At 39.8% G+C, this 25417-nt stretch overlaps 1 protein-coding gene across 9 annotated transcripts in view; it reads right to left on the bottom strand.

The window, feature by feature from the left end:
- The window catches only part of MAGI2 (membrane associated guanylate kinase, WW and PDZ domain containing 2), a 1174807-nt gene that overhangs the window by 161015 nt on the left and 988375 nt on the right, over nt 1-25417 (bottom strand). For 8 of the 9 annotated variants that reach the window (XM_059712711.1, XM_059712714.1, XM_059712718.1 and 5 more), the window contains 2 exons: nt 10407-10438; nt 4158-4347 (listed from right to left, as the gene is read on the bottom strand). In XM_059712711.1, coding sequence (XP_059568694.1) covers nt 4158-4347; nt 10407-10438 — 222 coding nt within the window. The remainder of the gene's footprint in view (nt 1-4157; nt 4348-10406; nt 10439-25417) is intronic. The other variant, XM_059712712.1, reaches the window with a different exon arrangement.

The raw sequence follows: 25417 nt of genomic DNA, 5'->3' as shown, positions 1-25417 counted from the left end.
CTTATGCCGTAACTCAGCAGGGACTAGTTTCCTTTGCTTTCAATTTTAAAATTGAAAAGTAATGGGGACAGCAAGAAGTCAATTATCAGGAGAGGCTAAAACCAGAAAAAAGTGACATTTATCTAAAAGTCTTGAGTGGAGAAGGGGGTGGGAAGATTTTTGCTCTTTTCTAGGAATTGCTGGTAATGCCAGAGGGTCAATGCTTAAATAATTAACACAAAATTCCAGAAACCCCATTGGTCAAAACTTCTTTTAGGATTTTTTTTGGGGAGCATAATTCTTTTATATGGAATTACGTTGGTACAAAAAATTCTTTTTGCACAGCCTCTCCAATAAAAGCTAACTAGATTTTTGATAATTAAAAGATATTTAATAAGGGACAGTCTTTGGATTAAATATGGATTAAATATCAATTTTGCACATGAAATGAGAAATTATTGGTCTAATTATCTAATTGTATTGAAACTATTGTCTATATTTACTACATGATTTCGCATGTTAAAATACTGATATTATTTTCTGTGTTGTGTTAATGTAGCCTCTTTCAGAAATTGTTTTCCTATGATTTTCTTTGTCTCCCAATTTCGCTGTGAGCTTTGTATGAGCAGAGATGCTTTCTCATGGTTGTCCTCTTGTGGGTGCCCAGCAGAGTTCTAGATACATGCTGAGTGGTTCATGCTTTCTTGTTGATGGATGTGGAGCCTGAAGGTGCCACCTCTGGTTACTCGGCCTGATGCTCTTCCAGGTGGAAGAATCTTCCTTCTTTCTTCAGTCCCACCTCCTCAAGAGAAGGCCTCATGGAGATGGGAGGTGTTTGTTGCTTTCTTCTATAAGAGTGAACTTGTCATGTTCTGTTTCATGGGATACCAGTATCCTATGGTTGTCGTTGTTGGTTTAAAATCACTACATTTCCCCCTAGGAATACATTTTTATTAAGATGTCCTGTGCCTGCACATTAAAATGTCAGCATAATCTAATTATGAGCCAAACGAGGCACAGCAGCATCTACATCACTTGATAAATTTCCATCATTTGCAGGGGATGGGTGACTTGAATCCAAACACTTCTTGACAGCCGTGATACAACAAACATTTTGTAGCTCTGTACAGCAGAAGCTCGTGGGTGGAGGTGCCTCCTTTTATTCAGTTGCTGCAACCCAGTTTTGAATGTGAATTCCAAAAATCTCTGTAGCTTTTGATCTGGTTGCAAAGGAGGATACCATGAGATCACTACAGGCCAGGGAAAATGTCAAAGGACTTGGTTTAGATAGCATTGATCAGGATTCCTTTCCATTCTTTCCCCAGTCCCACTGATTTTTCACTCAGAAAAAAAGCCCAGGGACACAAAAATAAATAGATTTATACCTAAATATTATGCATGTGATTCGAAGGGATAAGAAGAGGAGTGGTTCACAATCAATATTTTGAATATGGGCCTTTTGTGTGGACGCATACATCTCATGATCATTTAAAAAAAAACCACTATTTGAGGATGGTGAGACATAGACTGAGTTTTCCCCCATTCATTAAAAAAAAAAATTTGGGGGGTATTTTCTAAATATTTAAACGAGAGAATGAAACTTTCTCATGGTTGGAAACCGGAAGTGAATGGAGACCAAGGGCTGGTTTGTTCTTTCAAGACATTTGCATGTCCACAAGCAGAGTAGACAGATCAGCTGTCCGGAGACTAGAGCAAGTGGTACCACGCTTTTGTTTTTGTTTCCTTATTCTTCAGGGTAAAGCTTTCTAACCTTGCCATGGGTGCTGTGTTTCATTCACACTCCATTTAGTGTTATGAAATAACGTGATAGAAAAGGATGGGAAAGAAAATGAGCTCGCCCTCTTTTGACTTCCTAAGAATTGTGACCCTGAAAACACTGCTGTAACCTTAGAAACATTAGAGAGATTGGTGATAACAAGAAGTGGGGGGGGGGGGGCATGAGCACAGTGGCAGCAGCAGTGACATGGGAGGGGCGCTGATGGGGGCAGAGGGCACGAGGTGGGGAGTCAGGATGTTTGTTGTTCCTGTGGCTGTGGAGCCGTGGGGATAAAGTGCTCCCATAGGAAGACTGGGAAAGAAAGGGCAGGTTAAGGTAGACTGGTTTGCTTGGTTTATTACAGGTGAGGAGTAGAAAGGCAATGAACAGAAACAGCACTGCAGCGGCTAGATAAAGAAATCAGAATTCTTTCTGGGTTGAAAAGAAGGTCATGACAATTTCGGCTTGGAAAATAAGGGACACAACAGTATTAGGGCACCATAAAAAGAAGATGGAATAAATACCAACATTGCTTTTGCCCTGGATAATAAAGCCTTGCATTGGTTTGGAAACTGCAAAAGGATGGAAGCAGATGACTAATGAAGGGACAAAAACAGGCGGAAGCATTTCTGGATGCTTCCTAAATGTAATAAAAAAACTAAACAGCCCTGGCCGTTGTGCCTCAGTTGGTTGGAGCGTCATGCCGTGCACCAAAAGGTCACAGGTTCAATTCCTGGTCAGGGCACATACCGAGATTGAGGGTTCCATCTCCAGTTGGGTGCGTACAGATGGCAACTGATTGATGTTTCTCTCTTGTATCTATGTTTTTCTCTCCCCCTCTTTCTTCCTCTCTCTCTCAAATTAAAGCACTAAACAAGCCACGGGCTCAGAGTGAGATTTTAATCCTGCAATGCATTCCTACCTTCCCTGTTAGAACTTCTGCTGTGTCCTGATCTCTATTTCTTTATATTCATTCTTCTTATTTCCTCAAACTCGTGAGAGCAGGGCATATTACTCATGTTTTATATCTCCCCACCGTGCCGAGAGTAAAGTATTCAATGAATACTTGGTTACTGAAGCATAAAAGGCATTAAGAACTGTCCTGAAATCTTTTCAATTTTTTTTGCAGTTTAATGAACATTAATACTCTGAAATTATACCCTATACTATCTAGCTAAAAGTAACTACTTTATTCTTACTCTATCACTGCAAAGTCATTCTAACTATATAATCCTTCAAAGGCATTTCAGTTGTTTATCCAAAAGAGGAAGAATGAAATTCTTTTAAAAAATTTGATGAAAATAATCGCTCAATGGCCTGCTGTCCTAACTATTTTACCCACCAAAATTACTTTTACAAAGAGCTGAAGAGGAGGGGGAGAAGGTCTTATGTCTACTTTCCCCCCTACCAGCTGGGTGCATAATTCTTGGCCCCTGTGCTCATCAAAGAGCAAGCAGACTTGAGCTCCTCTGAGATCACACACAATTTAAAACTTGCTATTCATGCTTCAGTGATAAAGTTGGAAGGAAGACACTGGCAGAACAGCGAATCAAAGGAAATCAGTAGACCGTAAATAGGAGCACCCGGGACCAAACCCATTCCCCTAGGCTCGGCTTCTCGATGCATCTACTCATGCTCATATTATGCTGTGTCTTTCCTGCACCGATGGTACATTCGTGCCCTTCAGATTCCTGCCCTCTAACATTTGGCAGAGATGACCTGTTAGAGATGGTGGAAAGAGGCACGAGGAATGCATATGCAATATTAAAAACTTTTGTTGTCTAATATTTATAAAGTGCAATGAAATAATTTCAGAGGACCTTCAAATAGGATGTCAAGTGCACACACGACTAATTTGTTTTATGGCTGAACTTTCAAACGGGCTCCACTGCATTAAGTGAGAAGCACAAGCCTCTGGTAGAAATAATTGGCACCTGGCTCGGGGCTGCTTTTGAAACCATTCCTTTCATGTTTGTGCGATGGAAGGATTTGGTTAACATTTGCTCCCAGCCCCAAATTCTTCAGTGCCTGCATTCTAGGCTCTGAGAAAAATGTAAACTTCAGACTCAAGATCGGATTAAACATGAAAATCCCAGCATTTCTTATTATTTGGTGCAAACCAAACTAGCAACCTCTTTCGCCCCCTTCCCCATCCCAAAGGCATTCCTCATTTTCCTCAGTGGCAGTGGTAAATAAAATTTAACCAAAAGCTATAAGTTTTTTTCTAGAGTTGACAGCTTTTTTTTTTTTAGAGATGTTTAGATCAGCTGGCCCTACTTTTGAGACATAATTTGAACTTCAAAACATAAAATCACACCAGATCATTTCAGCCTCAGTATAACTCCTAGCAGGGCTTCAGCTATTATTCATGTAACCCTTGTTTTAGGTGGCTTTCACTTACGCCTACTTTCATAAATGGCTCTAGATTTCTCGTAGAGCTCATATGGGTCAGGCTTCCTGGGGTCAAAGGCCTCTGTTGAGTCAGGAAAGGAGCTCCTGTGAGGAGCGGGTGGGAAGGGCAGGTTCTGCGGTATGGCCGGAGCAGATAAACTCGTCTGAGGACTGCCTTGATTCTCCCATCGGTCCATGATCTGGAAAGTGAAAAAGAATAGAGAGAATGATGGACATATTCTTTCTTGCTGTTTCCTTTGTTACGTACGACAATCCTCACCTTTAAGTTAGACTTTCTTGCCCTGTGGACTTTTCTCCCATGAGACATTTTAAATCTTTGGTACAAGTGCCTTGAGAGAAAGGATTCTATGTCTGTACAATAAAGTACCAGTTATAAATACAAGTGGTGCCTGAATTTTGAATGCAAACTTATATAACCTTGTCACCTGTAGGCTGGTAATTTTCAGCAAATCACTTAATCTCTCTGAGTCTGTTTTCCCCCTATAAAATAAAAGTAACATGCATCTCAAGATAATTTACGTGCAAGTACTTCGGAGTATATCGAACTGTTCCTTTTCTAATATGGTCCCAATGCATGATACTATTTTTACCGAAACAGAAGAAGATAAAATAGTCTGTATGTGTTCTTTTGACAGCTATACATATCCCAACAATCTCCTATTTTTGAACATTCAATCATTTCCCTTACAGTTTATAAGTAATAATACAACCATCCGGGATTTTTGAATTGTTCAAAGTCTTCTATGAAAAACACACACACACACAAAAAACCAAAGTCTGCTATGAAGATTCATTTACATCTGCTGGTTTCTTCCCCCAAATATGGCTGCAGTTACTGCCACCACAATTTATTAAAGGACTGTGGGAAACTTGCCAGTTTCCCATATTCTTTGACACACAGTAACTTCGTTAATCCTCACCACAGCCTTGTGAGGCAGGTAAAGCAGGGACTAACGGCCTTTTATCAAGGAAAAAGCCAGGTTCACTGAGATCACCTATCGGCACAACCAACTTCACCTTCATTCAATGGTCAACTGATTCCTCATTCAAACTTACCTTCTACTTTCCTGCTTTGTGTAAAAATTAGATTAGGTTACTCTCTTGCCTAAAATTCTGCATCGGGTCAGCATGGTCCTCAGGAGAAAGGCCAAACTCCCTAATAGGAAGTTAGTGGCTCACCATGACCCAGATTCTGATATTTTTCTTGTATTTGCTGATGGTCTCTCCTCTCATTTCCTTTGGGTTCTCTCCTGCCTGTGAACCTTTGCACACTTTCTTAATTTCTCCTTCTACCTGCAATGTTCATCGATTTTGCTGCTCTTCCAAATCCCTTCTTCATTTTATCTGGCCAGTAGATTCAGATGAGGCATCTCCTCTGGTAGGAGATGTCCGCTGACCATTCCTGATCTGGTTACATGTCCCTCCTGGGTGTTCTCACAGCACTCTCTCCTACCCTCACACCACTCATCATGCCCAACTGTAATTGCCAGTCTCCTCAAATAGATCATGTTGGGGGAAGAGCCTGCAGGGGATGCAGATTTTCTCATTGTTATATTACAACACAGAGTAAGCCAAAAAATGTTTAGTCAAAAAATATGGCCATTTGTTCTTTTTTCAAAACCAGTTTTGATGCACACTATTTTAAGTTTGACAGAATTATAACTCTGTTCCCTACTGACAGCCCTGCTTTTCTTTTCACGCTGGTTGTATTTTGGTGAGGGCTTCGATGCCAGCTCTCACCTATCAGTGATAAATATTTTAAAGATGTGAGACACCATGTACTGTACAGGTCACAGTGTAGCACAAAGGTTCCTGTGATCTGCTCACCTAACTTGGACTGTGGCCGGGGCCAGGTGAGCCAGCAAATTAGGAAAGAAATGGGTTACCAAACTCCTTTCAACAAATAAGGTTGGTAAGATTGGTGCTATGATCTAAATGTTTGTGTCTCCCCAAAATTCATATGTTGAAATCCTAACACCCAAGGTGATGGTACTAGGACATGGGGGCTTTGGGAAGTGATTCATTCATGATGGTGGAGCCCTCACGAATGGGATTATTGTCCTTACAAAGGAAACCCCAGAGCACTCCCTAGTCCCTTCTGCCAGGGAAGGTGACAGAAGAAAGACGGCCATCTAGGAAGTGAGCTCTCACCAGACACTGAATCTGCAGGTGCCTTGATCTTGGACTTACCAGTCTCCGGATCTGAGAAAGAAATTTCTGTTGTATGTAAGCCAACCAGTCTATGGTATTCTGTTGTAAGAGTCTGAAGGGACTAAGACAAGTGGCTTCATTTTCATTTGTTTTCTATATGTGCCACCGACAAAGATTTCATGTGAACAAAGTTTCTATAGCTAACAAAGATGCAAAACCCTCAGTCGAGTTTAATTCCCTAATTTTAAGAATATTCTCTAGGACTGCAGAGAGGTCCAGTAGCTGTCAGTGACAGACCCTGGGTCAGAACTATATATGACTGAATGATTTTTTACATAATAATACATTGAAAAGCGTAATTGGTAAATTTGCTTAGAGTTTTAGCTAATTATCTACTTTTTACCCCATTTAGTAAAAATCTTTAAATCCAAATGTCATAATTCATTTGATAGTAAAATTCATCAAGGATGCTATTCTGGGTTCCCTTGGTCATCCATTCTGGTTGTCTTGGCCATGATGGGAAGACCCACATTTGTGGTTAAAGGCATATTCTTTTTTATTTTTCACTTTGACCTTAGGCACCACTTGATGCATTCTGGCTGCGACTTCCCCCCTCCTGTCCCCAAATATAAAATATTAAACTCTAAAAAGTAGATAGATTAGAAACGTGGTCTGAGAAGCTGTAGCATCACACTTGTCATCACAGAGAACTCTTTAGCTCTTTCTCCCATCTTTCAGTCAGGGCTAGCCGAGACCCACAGAAGTTTTGCTGGTATATGTATTGTTCATGTACAGTCAATGCAGCAAACATGCTTCAGGTGAAATATTAGCATTTGTAAAATAATTCTTAAAACTACAGGACAAATAATGCTTTGGGCACTGTTTGGGAAAGCTTCTGTGGCAGATTGACAAATTTTACAATTTCGTTAGCAGAGAGATGGGGGAATTAGTCAAGAGTCCAGTTGTAAAGCATTCACAACATCTTGCTGTGACATTCATCAACCCTCAAGTCACTCAGCCAGGGTTCTTAAAAGACTGTAGAGCAGAAAATCACCATGCCTATGAAATTATAGAAACAGCAGACTTACAGTCCTACAGCCCAACCCCCAAATTGAGTTATTAGTTGCCTGCCACACAGAAGGTCACCCCTGCTCACTGGGGCTGTGGTGCTGAGCTGACTATCTTTTGAAGGGTGCTCTCTGTTGACTTCTCCCTACTTTCTTAGACAACCTGGTCTCTGGACTTTTGCTTTCCAGCTGGGACTCTCCGTGCTCACTGTTCCTCTCAACCTTCATGAACCTAGATTCTCACCCTGTCCTCTTGCCCAGGTCATGGCCTCACTTGCTCTTCCTGGCAGTAGCCTGTCTGGAGCTGTGCTAGTGGCTAGGCTGCCTCTCAATAAGGCTTCTGCTTGGGCCTTGTCCAATCCCAGTGGGGTCCATACTTAAGCTATGTATAGACATCTCAATAGAGTAAGGAAAAATGGAAAGAGCTGTTTTCTGTATCTGGGAGAAGACTTTTATCTCTGCTGCCCTTGGTGAATGAATGAATGCCTGGCTGTATGAGACAGTGGTCACATAAATATCAGTGGACAGAGTAGACATACAGTCGATAACAGGGCATCAAACAGTAGAATGAAAAAAACCAATCATGGTGGGCTACTTTTTAAAACCCTACCTTCTGATTCTAGGGTACACACTGGAGGAGAGGGCTTGTGAGTAAGTGCAGGTCCTCCCCCAAACCTCATGAAATACTCTGTTTGCTTCTTGTAGAAGCTGGGGTAGTCTAAACACACCTACTCACTATTTTAGGGGAGGGCTGGGAGATGAAGGCATTTGGCTTGATTTTGTATCTGAAGTACGAACTTGGATCCCTTCAAGGTAAAGAGAACAAGAAGTCACTACAAGTAGTGTATTACTTGTTAGATGGGAAGTGGCTATCTTGATGTGGATTGGTTTAAGATGTGGATCAGTCGGACAGAGAGTTGAGTGACACAGGACCAGGAGGAGGAGAGAGTGTATAAATCTATATACTATGTGTATATATTTATATCTTTGTTTAAATGAATACTTATCAAACTATGTTCTTTCATAAAGTGATTAAATTATTGAGTTTATGCATAAAAGGTCTGATGTATAGGATGACTGTAGTTTATACTTAGAACTCATCATGTAGAGGCTCTGTTTTAAGCACCTTACATGGATTAACTAGTATACTTCACAACTACCACGAGTGGGGTATTATTACTGTCCCCCATTGTACAGATCTAGAGCTTGAGATACTGTGAGCTTAAGCAGCACGTTGTAGGTCACAGAGCTAGAAGCAAAATTTGCACCTAGGCAGGATGCCTTGAAAGCCAATACCCTAAATCACCTACTGTACTGACCCTTATTATAGTCCTCAGTCTAAAGAACTTCTGACAGTTACATAGGGGACGTTAAATGGACGGCCAATCTATCTTCACTCAGCCTAGAACCTGAAAATCCAAGCTTTAACTTTTTTATGGGTGTATGGGTTCAGGATTAATTATAAATTGAGTTCTATAAAACCTTTTTTGGAATTATTGACTATGGATGTAATTACTTAATGACAGAAAATGCTGTAATTATGCCAAATGGCATAATTTGTATAAAAGGGGTACATATAAGAAAATCACTAAATTGCATAATTGTAGCACCATGATGAGGTTGCAAGGTTTCTTGTTACATTAGATAAAGGTGTGTATAACCACAGAGTACAGATTTAAATTTGGTGATGAAAGGAAGGAATTACTTAGATTTTGGGCAAGATAAAACAAATTTCATTTTAAACATTTTAAAATACATCTTTCAAAATCATATCATCACTAAATGGTTTACTAAGCCCCAATAGGTCTTGTTTTTTCAATTGATATTCTCTGTGGCCAGATGAGCCAAATCCAAAACAAGGACATGCTTGGTGAGGATGCTCTGTGGCCCTGGCACTGTCAGTTCCTCCTTCCAGCTCTGAGAAGCCTGGAGCTCAGGCATATTAGGGGCTCAACAACACTTTATTTTCACATCTTCAAACCATTTTCAAGACATGTTATTTAATTAAGCCAGTTATTACACTTGAAAAGTGTGCAAAATTATATTATCTCCATTTCTAAAATGAGAAAATCAAGCAGTTAAATATTCCCTCAGTAAAAGAAATAAAACAAGCATAAAATTAACTCACGAATTCCCTACTCACTGGCCACACTAGGGGCACTTTCTTCAGAGTTGATTACTGTCAGAGGAAAGAGAAGAAGTAGGTAGAGGATGTGATTCCCTGAGTGTTTTTGGACACGAATCACTTCTAGTCCTGGGTTTTACATATTCCAGTCAGGGTATTCTAACACATAAAACGGGATCCCGGAAAACCAGTCCAAGCTTTTGGGACTTGGACAATTACTAGTTTCAATCTAATAGCAAATAAAGATCATTTCTGATTGCAAAGTCAACTATTTAACCAAGCCTTACACAAAGACTACTGAGTCCATCAGCCTTCTACACTGGCATGATAGATCACCAGTGTCTGAAGAAGATTCAGAAGTACGCCTTTGAGTGATTGTCAGGTTTGGTCACACACACACACACACACACACACACACACACACACACACACACACTCTTAGCTCTGTGTACATTAAAATGTAAATATAAATATAGAAATATATACAGAGCTAAATTTCTTCTGGAACCAATTTAATTTGCAGGTCAAGATCTTTGGGCCTGTACTTTGCATTGTTTCTAAAAATTCCATGTTATCAAGATGATAGTATTTCTGACGGGGGGGGGGGGGGAAGGGTTTCTAAAGTACTTTCAGTACACTGTAATGAGTAGTGTTTATGCTCATTTTGTAAGTATACTTATTAAAAAACAGGCAGCAATGCCTTTATAGGAAAATAAGATGAACTATTTGTATTTGTGGGGCAAATACAAGACATAGGGACACAGAAGATTTGTTTTGACATCACAGAATCTCTGAAGCCGAAGAGATTTTGAGGTCACCCAATCACCAACTCTTGCTTAATGGGATTATAATAATAACTAGAAATAAAGGAAGAAGCATAATAATTCCAACTTACAGGCTTTGGAGATTTCCATGGAGAAAAGAAACCTGTAATAAAGAAAACAATATTTGAACTTTGAAAATATACCCTACTACCACTTATGGGTGGCATGATATTAAAATAACTGTGAGTCACTTTAAATTAGTTAACAGCAAACAATAATAACCACAAAAAATTCTAACTTTTATAGGACTGACCGCTCTCCCACTGAGATCTTCTCTAGAGCAGATATCTATTTTATTATCCTAACACCTTAGTGTGAGCACAATGTTCTGCATGAAGAAGCAGCTCAAAGTGTTTGTTAATTGACTCAGCCATGTAACATCAAAGCCATCCTTTTTTCAACTTATTGAGTCCTTTCTATTACCACAATTTGTATGGCAATTGGACTGACTCTGTGATCCAAATGACCATTAAGGTAATTAAAAGTAAAGGACAGATTAATTCCCTTTTCTTTTTTCCTTCATTATTATTTTATCATATGGTATTAGTTTAAAAAAATGGTAGTAAAAACATAATGGAAGTAGTGGTGGAGAAGGCGGCTATATATTGGCCCTAGCAAGCCAAAACATAATCTATGTACAAAAGTACTTTCTTTTCATATCATATCTTCCTTCTTTCAAAAAAGTTCACTCATTGTACTGTTAGGTGGCAAATGATAAAATGCCCAATAATAAATGACATACTAAAACTATGTCACGTACATATAGTATATTATCATAAAACTTGGAATTGTACAAAATGGGAATATTTGAAAACTATAACGCATTTATAGGAAATGCCTACAGAAATCTGAACATGTAATTATCTAGATGCAGAAGCAATCCAATGCAGGCAATACATAAATACTGCTAATTGCATCTCAATGCACTATTGTGAGGGACTTATGCTTCATTTTATGAAAAGAGTGAAAGTTAATAATCCACCATGTCTCTTAGCTTTCCTTGGATTTATTTATTTATTTATTTTCAATCCTTACCTGACAATATGTTTTTATTAATTTTAGAGAGAGAGGAAGGGAGAGAGAAAAACATTGATGTGAGAGAGAAACATCAATTGATTGCCTCTCCTACTCACCCGACTGGGGATCAAACCCATAACTAGGTATATGCCCTGACTGGCAATTGAAGCAGCATCCTTTAAGTGTATGGGATGATGCTCCAACCAACTGAGCCACCTGGCCAAGGCCAGAGTTAAATTTAAAATTAAAGTGTAATAGCCATCTTACTAAGGAGATTGGTAGAATTAGTTCACTTTCTCACATACTCTGTATGTTCTTACCTCTCTTTCCAACTAATGAAAAAAAAATTCTGTTCAAAGTCTGGTTTGATTAATTTAATTACAAGGATTTAATCACATCCTTTTTGGTAATATCTTAGAGTAAAAATTATAGATAAATAAATACATTAATCACCTTTGATTCATTCTATAAAATGACAATTAAAGCAATTTGACTACTAACTATAAAGTGAAAAATTTTGTAATTTATTGGACAATTACACATTATTTTCTGCCAAGGATAACATTTATGTGCTGTTTTATGGAATTGCCAGTAACGGTTCTTTTGAACAATGACACTATTTATACATCCTCACAATGCCAAAACATTCAATTGTTTCTTCTACTTTCTTTGTGTTATCACCTCCCTGGAGGGCCCGACAGGTTTTGAGTGTTACTATTTTACATTTGTTCTGGGCTGGGAGTTTCTTAGACTTTGATATAGATGTATTGAAAATGGTTCCTCTATTATGGAGCTCTCATCTCCACTTAGGACATTATCTTAAAAGATGATTATTTCTTCCACAGAATATGTGTAATCATCTGAGCCCTCCTTAGCAGTCAGGGTTTAGCAGAACTAAAATGGGCTAAAGCGACACTGGTTGAGATCAGACGAGGAGAGAGGGAGGTTTAATTTGACCAGCTGTCATCATAGGCACTTTGGTTTCCAGTTCTTTTAAGGCTGTTTCATTCCGTCTAACCTCATGCCATTGGCATGACCCAGGACTCCTTCACTGCGCCCATTATGGCAGTTTTTGGAGTCCTTCTAATGCTGAGTTTTGCTAAAGAGGGTTTTTTTCTGAGTCATTGTCAAAAAAAAATGCTGCTTGCTATGGAGCAAGTAATTTTAGGTAGTAAGAAATTGTATCAGAATAGATTTCTTTAAATATAAATAACTTATGTGATCCTTCGTGTTTCTCTGGAGAAGTATCAGTCATGCTATAAACATTTAAATTATGATGAATAGAAAACATCTATTTCGGATATACTCAATTTGGCCTTATTAAGCCAGAAGGTCAAGTTTTCTACATGATTAAACTTCAATTTTCTGCTCAACTTCATTGGAAGAGCTATGGAAATACTGTAATAGTGTGGGCCAAACTATTATATATTATAAATGTGCAATAATTTTTGTAGGGATGGCTCCTCCAGGAGTATATTCCAATCAACATTAAAATCTCCTAAACAAAATAAAAATTTTAAATCCTTATTTCTGCAGTTTTTCTTTTTCTGAAATCACTCTGGTTGCAGATAGGTCACAGAAGCAAGATCGGCTTGGCTTGTTAGGACAATTATTTTTGGGCTCCTCACCACCCATCTTTATAGGAAACAGGAAGAGGGATCTAACAGTCTCTTTATAAAACTAAGTTCAGAGAAAAAGAGTTTTTTTGAAAATAAAATAATAGCTCCTTTATGTTTTAGTTTATTTCTGGCCTTTGTTTCCCCTACTTCTAAACTTCTTTATAGTGGCCCATGTTTTCCATACTGATCATCGATTAGGGTGCATACAAATATAAAGACATTGATCCTGATTCTTAAGACAACGAAAGATGAGGACCCTGAGGTATAGTTATAAGCTAATTGAAACATGAGAAGAACATTAAAGGAAAAAATAAAATGGAAATATTTGGATGCAGCTAATAAGAACATTTAGATGCATTTAATAAAAAAGGATAAAATTGGCCCTGGCCAGTTTGGTGTATGATAGTCTCATAGACCAAAAGTGGGTTTAATTCCAGAGCAGGGCACAGACTAGGTTACAGGTTCCATCCCTGGTCTGGGAGTGTACGGGAGGCAACTGTTCTATGTTTCTTTCTTTTCTCTTCTCTCTCTCTCTCTCTCTCTCTCTCTCTCTCTCTCTCTCTCTTCTCATCAATAAAGACATACCCTCAAGTGAAAATAAAAAAAAGCACAAACTTGAATTAGATTTCTAAAAATCTGTCTTCTTTAGAACCCAAAATAAAACTAAAATATACTTTTAAATTCTGCACCTAAAAGCACAGTGAGATGGATAGGGAAACAGCAGCACAATGCAAATAGACAAAAAATGGAGAAAACAACAATGAGTTCATGTTGAAATTTCAGTTATACATGTCAACTAAATACAATTTTTAATAAACTATAAGAACATGGTTGCAAGATATATTATAAAGTACCCAGTTAAATTTGATTTTCAGATACTGAATAATTTTTTAGTATAAGTATGTCTTATATACTATACTAGAGGCCCGATGCACAAAATTCGTGCAAGAGTAGGCCTTCCTTCCCCTGGCTGCTGGCACTGGCTTCCCTCTGGCACCGGGACCTGGGATTCCCTTGCAGCTCTGGCTTCGTCCGGAAGGACACCAAGAAGGATGTCTGGTCTAATTAGCATATTATGCTTTTATTACTATAGATGAGACATATTGCAATAGGAGGTACATAAACATTTTTAAAAAATATATTTTATTGATTTTTTACAGAGAGGAAGGGAGAGGGATAGAGAGTCAGAAACATCAATGAGAGAGAAACATCGATCAGCTGCCTCCTGCACACCCCCCACTGGGGATGTGCCTGCAACCAAGGTACATGCCCTTGACCAGAATCGAACCTGGGACCCTTTAGTCTGCAGAACAATGCTCTATCCACTGAACCAAACCGGTTAGGGCAACATTTTTTATCTGAAATGAATTTAACTGGAAATTCTGTATTCTAATTTGCTAAATATGACTACCTATTCAGGTAACATTTTATATGTCCCGGGCAATGATTTAAAAATAAAAACACTGGCCCTGGCTGTTTTGGCTGAGTGGATAGAGTGTCAGCCTGTGGACGGAAGGGTCCCGGGTTTGATTCTGGTCAAGGGCACATGCCTGGGCTGTGGGCTCAATCCCCGGTATGGGGCATGAAGGAGGCAGCTGATCGATGATTCTCTCATCATTGATGTTTCTATCCCTCTCTCCCATTCCCTTCCTCTCTGAAATCAATAAAAATATATATAAAAATAAATAAAAACACCATGTCCCAGGCAACCGTTTGAAAATAAAAACACAATAGTAATATCTCTCGCAGATAATATTCATTCAATTCAGTAAAATAAAAAAACAAAACACAAAACAAAACCCAGAAAATATTTAATATTCCCTTTTCTTACACCCTTCCATTGTTTGATTGTCCGGAATCTTGCTTCAGAGAAACCTGAGAACATTCCCCCTGCTAACCACACCGTTGGGTTGTGCTGGTTGCCTGTTCATCAGTAGCTTTAACTAAGACCTCACTTCACAGAGGCCCATTGTCAAATTGCTGATGACTGTTCAGTAATGTTGCTTTATCCCAAGAGGAATGTTCCACAGAGTAGCTCTTTGCAGAATCTACTTCTTCTGACACATCATATCCAAAATGAAAAAATATCAATGTATTTACAGTAGCTTTGAAGGGAGAGCCCCTTTCTAGCATGCCTTTGTGAGTTATTTGGCAAGAATTTTTATTACTATGATTTACTTACACCAGGCAACAAAATAATGAACTTTCTTAAAATCAGTCCGATTCCAATAAGGGATCAAAATGCAATGAAGAGCAATTTAATTTGAGTCCCATGATGATCAGCTTGGAAAAACACCAAGGCGGTTTTTCAAGATTTCTAAGAGTTTCCCCAAACAGAACTAAATCTTTCAACATGCCTCTATACTCCACTTTGATGCCATTGCAATAACCTGGCTATTATTTAACAGGGAAGGAGTGAAAGGGGAAACCAGACAATACAGGCAGGCCATTTATACAACTTGGTCAAAAAGCTGCATTTAGCCCTCTCCACGTCTGTTCCCGCTGATCCATGGGGGAAGGGACTGGACCAAAGCAATTTAGACGCATGCCCAGTAGAGGTCTGAATGACATGGGAAGGTGCCTACCTGTCTGCCATAGATAGACCTGGGAACAAATTAGTGGCCAGGATGGGCATGTCACTGCAAGCATTTGAAACCTGAATATTTAAACTTCCAAACACGGTGAGTTCACTCTCTCTCTCTTCTGTCTCCGGTGAGGCTCTCCTGTGATAGGGGGGATGCACTCCCCGCTGCCCACGTGGGTCATGGCCATGTTGGCTCCACTCATGGCCTAATGGGCTTTAATCTGGCCTGAATGCTGAACGACACCAACTGCAACATGAAACAGAAGCTCTGGGCACTGGCCTTGCTGGCTCCTCTGGAACCCAGCTGTACCTTTTCCAGGACTGGCTGAAGGGGCAGGGACTCTGGAATCTGAGAAATGTAACGCCATGCCAATAAAATCTTCCACAGCCCATCCTCCAGGGGGACTTCTGACAAGGCTTATTTCGGTGGCGCCCCCAAATCCTCCACCTTGCTCCCATGAGCGACAAGGGTTCCATTCTCTGGTAACATCTTGATATATTGAACTCCCATTTGCAGAATGTGAAATGGTCTCTTCTTCACCTGAAGTATTTGCTACAACCAATGACTCTGGTTTTGAAGATTATCATTACAGTTTCAAGTATTTTAGAAGGCATTCTACAACTACTACTAAAAATGATAGAGATGCAGGGGAAACGCTTTCTACTTCTCTTTTTTCTTGAAGTAACAGAAAAGGAATAGGAATCATTATGAAATAAAGACATTTCACTGAAGATGTCCACAACCTGGGTTATTGAAAGCTGTGTTCTGTTTTGCTTAAAAAAGAAGGAAGACAAAACAATGTGAATGTACTTAACACTGTACACTTATATATGGCTAATATGTGCATTTTATGTTCTGTATATTTTACTACGATTAACATATAAAACAATAAAAAAGAAAAGGACAAAGAAGAAAGGGGGAACAGGAGTACGTGCATATCATTTGAGTGTGAGAGAAATTGGAGAAAGTAAGAGAATTTTTTCACCGTCCCCATGGGATCTTGTGGGAGTTTAGGACACTCTCCGGCACATCCACACAGTTGTCCACCTCTGAAGTTATTCTTCCTTATAAAAGGTTGTAAGCAAAAAAGGAAACTCCTGTTCCTACTACATTTCTAAAAGTATTTCAGGGATTGTCAGAAACTTTTCCAATAGAGGAAATTTTTTTTAAAATTTAATTTTAAAGTTTTCCAAAGGGGAAAAAAGCCCCAGCATTTTAGAATCTCCGGTTAGGGCTAATTTGAAGGAGAAAAATACCACTAACACGGTTAATCTTTAAGTTAAAGATCCTCCCATTTTCCCACAGCCTGGCAAATTTTCCATAAAAAAATTCAGCCTTTGGTAAATGTAAGCCAGCAGGGTAATGAATTAATTTCCATTAAAACTAATTCAATGTTATTAACTTTTTTCTGGTTTTTGACTGATTCATGTATTTCTGATTAAAATTCATTAAATGGGCTAAACCCTGCAGTTCCTTTAGACAATTTGTTTAAGCTCTTTGAAATCAGTAAAAGGGCAATTCTTCTTAATGAAATTGACCTGGGCCAAGAACCAACCTTCTATGAAACCAGCGTGGCAGATTCACTGCTGGTGGTCCCCAAACCTCCCATCACCATGCTTCCACCAGGCACAATAGTCAATTTGCAAAGAAAATGTGAAATTGGCTGCCATTTTTGGCCTGGAGAATCTGTTTTTATGTGGCTTTCTCTGCAATGCTTTCACAATGGTTCTTTCTGCATCTTTGAAATAGAAGTGTTTTTCTTACAGACACTACCAAGTGTTTTCAAATGGCCATTTACTCCTCGCTTTGTTCCTGGTGGACAGAATAATCGACAATTTCAAGTAATCCAGATGAGCATGTAGAAAGGATAAGCCTACACATGTTGTCCTCTGATAACTGAAGCAGGCCCGGTGGAGGGCTTGAACAGGAGTAAAGGAATGGACTGGAAGAACTGTGTCAGGGAGGCTAAAACTCCGATTGAGGTTTGCAGAAAATATTAACAACTACAAAGGCCCCCTTTTTATGGCCCGAAGAGAGAAATGCTCTGTATGTTTAGGACACTCTGTGAACAGTTGGCAAAGAAAATGTAGAAGGGTATCAGTGCTTGCAAATAAAAATTCCAATTCTGAGAGAAATCTTTTTTTTATAATGATGAATGTATAATGATGAATGATGAATTTTTTTTTTTTTGGGGGGGGAATCTAGAAACATATTTAAAAAAATGGTTTAGGGAGAGAGAGGGAGAGAGAGAGATAGAAACATCAATGATGAGAGGGAATCATTGATCGGCTGCCTCCCACATGTCCCCTACTGGGGATCAAGTTTGCAACTGGAGCTTGCGTCCTGACCGGGAATCGAACCAGTGACCTCCTGAGCCACACTGGCCAGGCATAGAAACATCCTTACATAGTTTAAGACAGGTTAGATGTTTGTTTTGGTACTTTACATCAATATTAAATGAATATTTATTGAGTTGTGAGTGTCTCCCAAGCACCGTGAATTACAGCAAAAGTGAAACCTTTGACCTTTCCTCCCAAATCTTTTCTTCTTTGGTCCCTATTTCGATAGATTTCATTTGCCCCTCCAAGTTTTTAAGACAGGAACATGAAAGGCATTCTTAAAATCCCCCCTCTCTAACTTCCTTATCACCAAATTCTTTGTATTCTATCTCCAAAACCTATTTCAAATCCACTTCTTTCCATCTCCACAGCCATCATTGTAATCCTCCCTCCCCCATTTCTTGCATGAACAGAGCAACAGCAAATTTTCTGATGTCAGAGAATCTGATCATGCTTAAAATCCTTTATAGATTCCCACTCCATTTAGTATAGAACACAAAACCTGTATGTCCCTACATAAATTTCCCTCCCAAATATTGTTCCCTCCCAATTACTTATTCCCAAGACACCTCATGGATTACTCTTCTTTACTCACTCAAGTTCCCTAAGTCAGGCTTTCTAACCACAGGGCCTTTGCACAAGTTCATTTTACTTGCCCTCCCTTTGTCACTCTTCACACAGCTATCTCTAACTCCTTCTGTACGTGTCAGCTGAAAACTACTCAGGAAAGATGTCCTTGATCTTTCACTAAATCAAAGTTCTCTATTATAATTTTTCATTGCATTCCGTATTTTTCTTTATATGGCACCCATCACTATTTGTAATTATATTTATGAAATCATATACATAATTACATTTGTGAAATCATTACTTCAATGGCCATCTCCCCAACTAGAGTATAAATCCCATTTGGGGAGGGATCATTTCTACTTGTTCACAATGTACTCCCAGTGCTTGGCACAATGCTAACACAGTAGATACTTTAATAGACACATTTGAATGAACTAATAATAGTAGTGAAGGTCAAGGAGAGTAGAAGAGACCAACTCACAAGAGACTTAGGAAAGCTGATGAGGCATGGTGATTGCTGGGGGTGGAAGAGTAGTATCATGGCGAAGGTAAAATCTATGAAGGCTTCTGTCTTAGAACGTGGATAGATGGGGGTGTCATCAGCTTAAGTGAGAAATACAGGAAAGAGAATTCCTAGAGTGAAATCTAGCAAGTTAGGTTATGGGAGAAATGACTCTGAGGTGCTTTTGGGGATCCTGGGTTCAAATGTAGTTTGAAATACATTCTGAAGTTTGAACCACGGTGAGTTGGGTTTCAGTCACGTAGTAGTTGGCTCTATTATCTGGTAGTCAGTAGAGGTATCAGGTTAGAGGTCTAAAAAGTCAGGTTAAACTTAAAATAATGAAACAAAGTTGTGTAGCATGAAAAGAGAGCTCCTTAGGAGGTGCAGAAGAATGAAGTGTCTGAGAAGTAACAGAGAGCCAAGTAAAGAGAAAGGGTCAAGAAGCAGTAAAGGAATATATTCATAAAACAAGGCTTTCAGTGGTTCGTCCAACAGCAGGGCCACCAGTGGCCTCAGTGGAAGTAGTTTAATTGCCACAACAGATGCAGAACTCAGATTTCAGTGGGTTTGAATGAATGGGAGGTGAAAAAGTGGAACTGAGAAATGGCTATCAGGTTGAAGAGACAATGTCATAGTGGCTATGGGGGGTATAAACCCCATGAAGGGAAGCTTTCTTTTGGTATAAGCATGCTTACATTCAGATGAGAAGGTTCCTGAACAAAGACAGTGTCTAAAGATTCAGGAGGAAAGGGGATACTTGCTGAAATTATTTCACGAGACAAGAGAAGATGGCATTTAAGACATAAGGGAAGAAGTTAATCTTTTTTTTTGTTTGTTTCTGGCGCCCATGACCGGAATCGAACCTGGGACCCTTGGGTAGAAGTTCATCTTAATTGAAAGAGAAGAGCATCCAAGTCCTTATCAAGAGGCTGGGGCACACCCATGTGGGGGACTAAAAGGCAGGGTGGGACTATACCTGGGGGCTTGATAGAAATCCCAAATCCCAGAGCCCAGACCCATTGAATCAGATCTGTCATTTAACCAGATCCCAGGAGGGTCACATGCACAGGTGAGAAGTACTGCTCAAAGCATATTCTATTATTTGTAGATTTCATCTTGACTGCCTTTTTTTTTTTCAGTTTCTCGCTTTCACTTCTTTAAGCTTTTCATTTCTTCAACCATCAGAATATTTACCATAAGTGAGCCATGCCTCTCCCTCTCTGCCAAAGGGTTACAGTCCAAGCTCTTGGTTCACACATCATTTCCTTTCCCCGCCTCTAGTGACTGGGACAGCACCCCCACCCTCAGTTTGTCCTCGCATTTGAGATGCCCCATGAAGAACCAACAGCTTTACTGGTGGGATTGTGTCGTGCATGTGACTGCTGTTGAGATGAATAAAGCTTGAGACCTGCTGCTCTGTAACTGCAGAACTCCTCAACTTGACCTCTGTATCGTTAGTTTCTGGCAGTATTAGTTTTACTTTTTACTGATTCTAATGAACATTTACATTTTCTGAGGTAACCCCAAACCCCCAGATTTGTTTATTATGGCCTTTTTACTTCATCAAGCTTCACTTTGCCTGGCTTTTGCTTTCAGGCTGCTCTGCTCACTTCTGCTTTTTTAAATGTTACATCTTCTCAACTCTGAGGATTCCCAGCATGTTTTCTCAGTCCCCCCCCCACCCCCCCCCCACCCCCCCGGCAGTATATCTGTTTCACAATCATTCTCTTCCTCCTAATCCTTAAGGCTAATTGTAATTGTTCCTTTCTTACATGCTTACCTATTTTATTATAGGCTCTTATGCTGGCCTTAAAATTTTTTTCATTCATTTAAAATGGGAAGATTTATCTAGGCTCCTGGCCTCCGTGACAGCCCATTGGAGTGATGTGTGAAATAATACCCAGGTTGCCCTAGCCGGTTTGGCTCAGTGGATAGGGCGTCAGCTTGCAAACTCAAAGGTCCCAGGTTTGATTCCGGTCAAGGGCACATGCCTGGGTTGTGGGCTCAATTCCCAGTGGGAATCTTGCAGGAGGCAGCCAATCCATGATTCTCTCTCATCATGGATGTTTCTATCCCTCTTCCTCTCTGAAATCAATGAAAATATATTAAAAAAAAAATAATACCCAGGTTGGCTTTCACACAGCAGTGAGTGGCATGTATAGCTTACAGCCAGACATCCAATGGCAATGGTGTCGCATAGCTTTGTCGGACAGTAGGGAGATCTTCTCTTAAAACAACTTCCTGGATATGTTTGTTTGTTTTGGGGATAACAATTCTTGTTGTAAAAAATTTGAAATGGTTTCTACATACTTTCCCCCAAGGCTTCTTTCTTATAGCTCTGCCTCCATCCATGATGCTCAATGTAATTGCATCACCTGCCCAGGAGACAATTTGTCACCACCATCTCCTCTCCATTTTCTGCTATGCTGTGGTCTGGTATCTGAGATTTCAGAATTCGTTGAAAGATGGTAGTCATGAACAAAAGTGACGGATTGTTTAGTGAGGAGGAGGTTAAACACACCTCTCACTGCCGTATACAGCAGTCCCTAAGTCTAATTGCTACAATTTGCAAATCCATGACATTTTCCTTTTCATGTCTTCTTGGCACTTTCCTGGGATGTTGCCAGAAAGCATATAGGAGATTCTTTGGCCAGATGTCATTTTAAAGAGAACTTCTTAGTAGCATAATCTGTTAATTTAAAGAATAATTGTATCTCTATTTTTCTATATGCCATATATATTATTTATGAACAAAGGACTGAAATATAGGCAGAGCTGGTACTTGTTTATTTCCTGTTTTGACTAACTTAACCAGCTATGGTTTGAAGTAATAATTCTTCATTGAAGGTTCTGGCTTCCCTGATTAGCATTACATAGGAGAGAGAAAGTGCAAATATCAGCATAGGATTGCCCTTCAAATGTATTTTTCAATAATCAAAATCACAAGACAGAGATAAAAATAAATGTGTTTGCTTTGTGGTGGGAATCTTGGTGTAATTGAGTTTGTGAATTTCTGCCCCCACCCCAGTTTCTGATTTCCCAGGTTCTCCTGTGGGCCTTCCTAGAGAGGAAGGAAGGACAGTTTTAATGGGTCTGCTGTGGAATGAAGAGCAAGCCCACATCTCAGCTTGCCCACATGTCACCAGGGGGAACATCATTGACTGCAGTTTGGAAATCAATGTTTTACACAACATAAAAGATGCCATTTCAGTTGTGGGTTCTCCCACAAGCAGATCCTGAGATGAGACTTGGGTGACCATAGGGCAGCGATGGCGAACCTATGACACGCAAACTCATTTTTTTGGTTGACTTTTCTTTGTTAAATGGCATTTAAATATATAAAATAAATATCAAAAATATAAGTCTTTGTTTTACTATGGCTGCAAATATAAAAAAATTTCTATATGTGACATGGCACCAGAGTTAAGTTAGGGTTTTTCAAAATGCTGACACGCCGAGCTCAGAAGGTTCCCCATCACTGCCATAGGGAGCACAAACGAAGAATGAGAGTGAATCTTGGAAGTGAAATACTCTACTGAGCAGATAATCACTGGGAGCACCTGGGACTCAGCCCCCTGTGGATCCTCTGGGAAACCATGGGGAACACACACCAGAGCCTTCCTACCGAGGAATGGCGAGGCCAGGCATGTGTCCTCTGACTCTCCTCTCCCAGGGGATAAGGATTGCTGCTCACTGAGTATTGCTCTCCCAGAGTGTTAAAGCTCCCACAGTTCTGGGTTGTCCTTGCTTGAGGCTGAGGAAGCACAGGTAGTGCCAGAGAAAGTTCTCAGGCAGAGACAAGAGACTGTGGTTCTTAAGGGCAGGGCTTAGCTTGCTGGAAACGTCCACAGCTGCCCGCGAACTCGGGTGGCTCAGAAGATACCAAGTGGCAGAACAGGCAAACCATATTTGTGGTGGGAGGAAAACCTAAATAAATATGCACTTAAAGTGGTTATTCTGGGGAACGAAGGATTTACATGGTGTTAAAATGGAGAGTTTTAACTCTCATATCAGTTCTAATCCACTGGCTGACTGGAGTTTGTGCTGAGAATTCTCAGAAGGCTCAGCAGGAAATCGTGTCTTCATCAGTTAACCTCTCAGACATGGAAGTGGGAGGACAGAAGGGAGGCATGCGAGCCATGTATGTGCCACGCTGCCTTGAAGTGGAGACTATGTGTTTTCGTAGTCTTAGTGCTGAGTGAGACATCTTTAATGAAATATAATAAATCCTTCTACAGATGTGACCTTTTGAAATGCACAGCATGTGGAGCATCTTCGCTTGATGGGAGAATTCTCCAATTATTAATGTTATGAATAAGACGGGGGTAATCTGCACGGGCACAGCGGCTAGAATAGGCACTAGCTTTGTCATTCTGCTATGTTTCAAGTAAACATGCTAGTTTTTTCTCTCTGATATGTAAAAAATGAAAGTCATACTATTACCTGGAAAATATAAAAAAGTCAAAGACAGACAAGCGTGCAGTACTGTCAGTGCCTGATCACAGCATCCATGTTGAGACAGTGTAATTCACTGGGGGGTGGAGGGAGGTGTGTGTGTGTGTGTGTGTGTGTGAGAATATTTGTTTTATTCTTTAAGCAAATTTCAGTTATGTGACTATGGATGTGTTCATGAACTAGGAGGAAGAAATCCTTCCACAATGTATATGCTTATTAAGTCACCACAATGTACAATTTTTCTCATTTATACCTCAATACAACAAAAAAGAAAAGGCCTTGGAGGAAAAAATAAAATCATTAAATCAAGTGGGGACAAAGGTGTAATTCATCTGTCATATTGTCTCACTCTGGGACATGAGTTGAACTGCTGAGTCCGAGAATAGGTATAATATTAACTATATCTCAATGACTTGCAATTCAAATTTACTTTATGTCCTGTGGTTATTGCTTCCTAACTATTCCTCAATTCTCATCTCCAACGATGCACCTAAGTCCAAACTACCATCAGGTCCTGCCCGAACCACTGCAATCAGTCTACCTACATCTGCTTGCATCTGTTCTCACACTGCAGTCACAATAATCCTTTCCAAGCAAAAATCTGATCATGTTGCTCCTACACTTAAAACCCTGTAATCAGCTTCCCAATGCTTGGGAAAATCCTTTATAGATCCTTACTCTGCCCCCCACCCATCTTCCAATCTCACCTTGCCCTGGACTCTTCCTGCCTTGCTTTATTTACCTCCTCCAGGCCAGGGACCTTATTTCAGTCCCTCCACCCTCAAGGATCCCTCTCACCATAAGGCAGCCGTGGGCAAACTACGGAAAAAAAAAAAGACCGTACCCTTTTATGTAATGATGTTTACTTTGAATTTATATTAGTTCACACAAACACTCCATCCATGCTTTTGTTCCGGCCCTCTGGTCCAGTTTAAGAACCCACTGTGGCCCTCGAGTCAAAAAGTTTGCCCACCCCTGCTGTAAGGTCTTTGAACCTGCGTCCGTGCCCTCATCCCCTGGTTAAGTCCTGTTTATTATTTAGATCTTGGTCCTGGGGTCACTTCTTTAGGGAAGGCATCCTGGACTCTCTAAACCAAATCCCATGACCAGAGGCTCTGACTGCTCCACAAACCTTTCCTCAACCCTCCTCTTCCCCCTCATTTGAGTGGCTGAAGTCACTATGGTAAAGGGACAACTTTCTTTGATGACTCTTCCCCATGCTTCTAAAAGTTCCCTGATGGCAGGTGTTAATCTATATTTTTGTTCATTATGGATCCTCCAACTCCTAATACAGTACCCAGTATAAAGCAAATACTCACTAAATATTTGTTGACTAAAAGAAATGTCAAAATGCATTTTTACCAATACTCAGAATTTTAATTTTTCTCTGAGAAAAATTTCACACTTATTTAGCAGTTTATCATTTTAATGGCATTTGGAGTATATTGTCATATGAAATCTCTGAGGATGCAGGAAGGAATGATCACACATGTCTTGCAGAAGAAACACAGGTTCCGGAAGTGTCCTGCCCATAGGCATGCAAGAGCGAGGTGGCAGAACCAGGAATCAGCCCACATCCTCTCCGATTCCAAGTCTAGAGTTCATTTCCCACAAACAGTGTGTCATAGCAGGGTGACAGGTTATTATGCAATTAGCAGACTAGTTAATTGCTACGATCTTGTCTTAAAATCTTTCAGATCAGCATATAGACTTGTGATATCTATTTGGTGTTGTTTGTTGACTTTACATTCAGTGGAACAGAAATGGCCAGCAGCAGTGACCACCTGGCCCATGACACTGGGAGCTGTAGTGGTAGAGGATGAGTTATTAGGTGCATCATGACCTACTATGTATTTACTTGCTCCTTAGAGACACCACCAGAAGGGGCATCATTCCAAGATGCATTTCTACTTAGGAAGAAAATTAACTTATATATGTATATAAGTTAACTTATAGATATATATATTTATATATACATAAATTAACATATATATA

The sequence above is a fragment of the Myotis daubentonii genome, chromosome 10, assembly GCF_963259705.1.
Source record: "Myotis daubentonii chromosome 10, mMyoDau2.1, whole genome shotgun sequence".
Taxonomy (NCBI): domain Eukaryota; kingdom Metazoa; phylum Chordata; class Mammalia; order Chiroptera; family Vespertilionidae; genus Myotis; species Myotis daubentonii.
Note: the sequence above shows the minus strand (reverse complement) of the source record. Positions and strands in the feature narration are given on the sequence as shown.